The sequence below is a fragment of the Tupaia chinensis genome, unplaced genomic scaffold, assembly GCF_000334495.1.
Source record: "Tupaia chinensis unplaced genomic scaffold, TupChi_1.0 Scaffold000226_1, whole genome shotgun sequence".
NCBI classification, from domain to species: Eukaryota; Metazoa; Chordata; class Mammalia; order Scandentia; family Tupaiidae; genus Tupaia; species Tupaia belangeri.
The window spans coordinates 5,775,351-5,780,073 of record NW_006159701.1 but is presented as its reverse complement, the minus strand read 5'-3'; the positions used below and the strand labels follow the sequence as shown (position 1 = coordinate 5,780,073).

General features: G+C 46.6%; 1 protein-coding gene across 1 annotated transcript in view; it reads right to left on the bottom strand.

The window, feature by feature from the left end:
• OSBP2 (oxysterol binding protein 2) overlaps positions 1-4,723 on the bottom strand; it is a 149,214-nt gene that overhangs the window by 118,274 nt on the left and 26,217 nt on the right. The window contains 1 exon segment of the mRNA XM_027771619.1: positions 386-594. Within this exon segment, the coding sequence (XP_027627420.1) occupies positions 386-594 (209 nt within the window).

The following is a 4,723-nucleotide window of genomic DNA, read 5'->3' as shown; positions in this document are numbered from 1 at the left end:
GAAAGAGTCTGACTGAAGACGCAAGTGTACCATCGTGGTCTCCCACCCCTGATTTGTGCTTCTGGATACAACCACTGGAGCATCTGACAGGTCTGCTGAAGTCCAGATGTGTCCAAAGAAAGGCTTGCACCACCCCTCTCACCGGAAGCATTGCCATCCTGAGATCTGCCAGCCAGTTGTGACAGCCTTGGCAGAGCAGCTGAGGACTCACGCTAAGGACACACTGAGCTGAGTGGGAAAGGCACACACATACCTTGACCTTGTGGGTAGGTCTAGACTAGTTTGGGATTCCTGATCACACCCCTGGCACAAATGCTTTCAATTCCCACTCCCCACAGAGTCAAGATAGCACACACACACCCCCGCCATGCTGAGCGCTCACTACCTGATTGGGTACTGATCGTGCGGGCTGCCTTGGCCTTGGCCAACTCCAGGGCGGTGATCCATTGCTGCCGGTCCACCTCTGAGCTGGCCTTGAGGTGGTAGCTCCTGGCCCCACTGATCAGCAGGATACCACAAGAGTCCTCCGTGTCGATGTGCGCGGTGGATAGGTTGATGGTTCCACGGCAGGTGTGGGCCATCTCACCCTGATTTCTGTAGGATGTGAGAGAAGATACAGGATGAGGCTCCCAGGCTCAGTAGCTCCAGGCAGAAGAAACCCTCCAATAAATCCCAGAAGCTCAAACTCTTAGAGCTGGCCCTGGAGTCAAAGTTGGGAGATGATGCCTGTTGGAACTGAGTGGTCGTGGCTTGGTTGAGGGAGACTCAAAGGCCATGTCTGTCCTCCATGGGGAGATCAGCAGAACGAGGGCCTGCATCATTGCCACATGCTTGCTGTGGCCTGGGACCTTGCAGACATCAGGAAATAGAGAAGAGGAGCCACTGCCCCAGACCTTCTAAGGCAGCACAGGCCTTGGGATCTAGGCAGACTCTTTCCATGAAAGTCTCAGAACCACAAAGCTGTGATACTGCCACTAAAACTGAGACTAGAGACCCAGAGCCTGAAAGTGTGGACTGAGTCACTCGCTGTGGGGAGCAAACTAGGAATGAAGTGACTCTACCACCAGAGGGCACTGATCCTATTGCCATGAGCACTTAAGTCAGTGGCTCATGAAGATGAGACCCGGTCTCAAATAGAATCAGAGGATGCTAATGCTTCCATGTTGTAGGGGTGGACAATGGGCAAGGCCATATTGGGCTATCATGCCTGGGTTTACTAAACTCATTCCTTTAAACACTGGAAGGCAAGTCAGAGCCCCATATGACATACTCAATTTCTTTCCACAGAGGGCATGGAGGAGGAAGAGCGATTGGTCCACAATTAATCCTGCCATTGCAGGAGCTTATTTTGGCTATCCTTTAATTCAAATTTATTTTCCTTGTCTGGTCATCATCTATCATTTTCTTGATTCTTCCACCGGTTGTAAAGCCAAATGACATCATACTCAATAAGAAGGTACTCATCTTTTTTTTTTTTTTTTTTTTTTTTAAGACAGGGTCTTGCCATGTTATGATCCTCCTACCTCAGCCTCCCAGCTGGGACAACAGGCAGTGCCACCACACCCAGCCCTCAGGTTGGACTGGGACTCAAACCCAGGCCCCCTAGGTGGTCCCATCTTGTGGAGCACAGCATCTTAGATGTTGGGCAGCAGCCCCGGGACACTAACGCACATAAAGGGGGTCACCTAAGTAAGGATTCACAAGGGAAGACACAAAACGTTTTTTATACAGCATGGACAGATGCACCATCCTCAAATAACAATCCACATTTTAGGATTTGTTCCTGAATTTTAGGCCCTTTCAGAATTGAGTGAATGTGGACACCAGGAAGCTCTGGGATCTCAGTGTCCTGCTGCTCCTGCAACCCACTCCATGAGGTGGAAGTGAGCTCGCCCCCTTCTGCTAACTCAAACCCCAGAGCCCAACCCCACAGGCTACCTCATCCCTCATCTCCAAACAGACACCTATAACTGCAAACGCTGGGGTCCTGCGGGGTCCGATGACCTCCCTGTTTCTGTGTAAGTTAAAGCGACTCTCAGGTACTTCTTACAACTTCATCTGTTGTTAGCTAGATGGCGTGTGCACTCATCAGAGAGAGGAGAAAGCACCTCCCATCAGGAACGGTCCTACTGCAATCCATTTCTCCTTTCGGGATTTTGGACACACATACCCAGTGTATTTCTTATGGTACCACATCCAGGATTCGAATCCCTAGGCCTGCCATGTGGGATCCAGATGCTTTAATGACCATGCCACAGAGCCGGCTTGACTTCTTACAACTTTCTAAAGTTCATTTGATGGGTCAAATCCAACACATCAGACTCCTCAGGGCCCATCAGCCAATTTACAGGGAGTGCTTGCCAAAACCAGACTGACACACAGCAGAGAACCAAGCTCATCGAATCTCCATCCCCCACAAGTAAACAGAGCCAGAACTGCCGCCAGTCAGCCAAAAGCACTACTCTTTCTTTTGTGTTTCCCCTGTATTAGCTGCTAAATGGGTTCTGAGCCAATTTTACAATGAAGAAAGGCCAGCCCAGAGACACCAAGTAACTTGGAACGTGAAGTGGATGAAAGCAGGATTTAAGCACACTGGGGAAATGGGAGAATACTCTAGCTTCTGTGCAGTTAGATCCTGCTGGATGGTTCTGGCAAGGGTATAGTGAAAGCAGCAGAGGGCAGGGGTATCCAGTTTCTCTGAGCTGGCTGGAAAAGCCTGTTTTCTCAGTACTTGATCACTGGTGTTGCTCTTTTCCCCAAAAGAATTATTTATTTTATCTTATTTATCAGTTTTATTATTTTTCAGTTTGCTACAAGGCTAATATGCACACCTGAGAGAGAGAGAGAAACTAAGAAAATACGCCACCAGGTCCAGGACTTGAACCATGGTTGGCCCTGTGAGAGTCCAATACCTTAACCACCATGCCAACTGCTGGCCCCAGTATGTTATCATTGTTAACCTAGTTTGAAAAACTTAACAGCTAAATAAGGGACTTCAGGCAGATATTCTGCAGGAAATGGAGGCTTCTGCAGCTGTGGGCCTCTGGGAATACAAATGTGGTCCTTCAAAGTATAATTGGGCCAAAATCCTGAGAGAAGAATGAAGGAGAAGGGATTGCAGAGTGGCCAGCCCACCTTGGGGGTGATTTTTCACTTTCTGTCTCTCTTTATCTTCAGCAAGTGTGTGCACCCTAGAGCAAAAATATCTCTCACAAAGAAAGAAAGGAAGGAAGAAAGAACAAATGAACGAACAGGGGGCCAGCAGACAGCATAGCAGTTATGTCACTGGACTCCCACATGGCCAACCATGGTTTGAGTCCTGGACTTGGTGGCTTGAAAATCATGCCAGGTACATGTGCATGTATGCCCAGGATCCTAGGAAGAGAATGGACAAGAAGCGATTGCAGCGTGGCCGTTGCTTCTTGTGATTTCTCACTTTCTCTCTCACTGTCTCTGTGTCTCTCTGTCTGGCAGGGACATGTTTCTAAGGCAGAAACCTCTTTTAAAAAAGAAAGAAAAAGAAAGAAAGAAAAGAAGGAAGGAAAGAAGGAAGAAGAGAAAGAGAGAGAGAGAGAGAGAGCGAAAGAAAGAAAGAAAGAAAGAAAGAAAGAAAGAAAGAAAGAAAGAAAGAAAGAAAGAAAGAAAGAAAAGATGTAGCAGAAAGGCAGAAATGATACCTTCCTGTTCCAGATACATAAGCTGAAGCCTAGAGATGTGGGCAGGTCATGGGTGGTCCATGGGGACCAAGTCACTAAATTCAGGCCCATCCACCCACCCTCAGACCCACCTCACCCACTGGGCTGCACAGACTTGTCCCCCAGGTTTCTTGTATCTTAGTCACTGAAACGGTCAGATGGCCCCATTCAGAACCCGCTCCATCACAGATGCCAGACGCTGCCCTTGAAACAGCAGCACATGCCATGTAGTGTTCACCATCGGGCATGAGGCTGTTGCTGTGAGACTTGGCCCCATTTCATTTTGGTTCTGGCCTCATTCTTTGCCATTTAAAGTTTCCCTTGAGAAATGTTAAGTAAATGCCACTGCAAGGACATTTTTAAAGTCATTTTTAAAATAAAATGTTATACGGGGGCCAGCTGGTGGCATGGAGGCTAAGGTGACTAGTTCTTACATGGCTAATTGCACGGCTCAAGTCCCAGACCCAGCGGCTTGAGAAACACACCAGGTGCATGTGCATGCCCAAAATCCCAAGAGGAGAATGAAGGAGAAGGGACTGTGACATCCCTCTAGGGGATCATTTTTCACTTTATCTCTCTCTTTCTGTTTCTCTCCAGTAAGTACACAGGCCCTATAGGAAAAATTTTAAAATAATAATAATTAAATTTTTCAAATGTAACAGGAGACTCAAAAGCCATTCCCCTATTACTGAAATTCACTTTATTACATTTTTTTTATCATCATATCTTCTTCATATTACATTGGATTACATATAACTTTACAGTGTATTACATTGTTTCGTCAAAAGGGAATGCCATGCACGTCAGTCAGTACAGAGACATTAATCTCCCCACTTCAACATTCCATATCTTTTCTGTTTTCCCCAATCATTATCTTTATTATTCTAATTATTTTTATAAAACAGTCAATTGCTATTTCTCGTTTTGCTTGTAAAAATACTTTGCCCATCATGAAACACTTCTCAGACCAATCCAGTTGAGAATTCTATACATGTCATCATCAACAGTTAATAAACCCTATCTGTTTC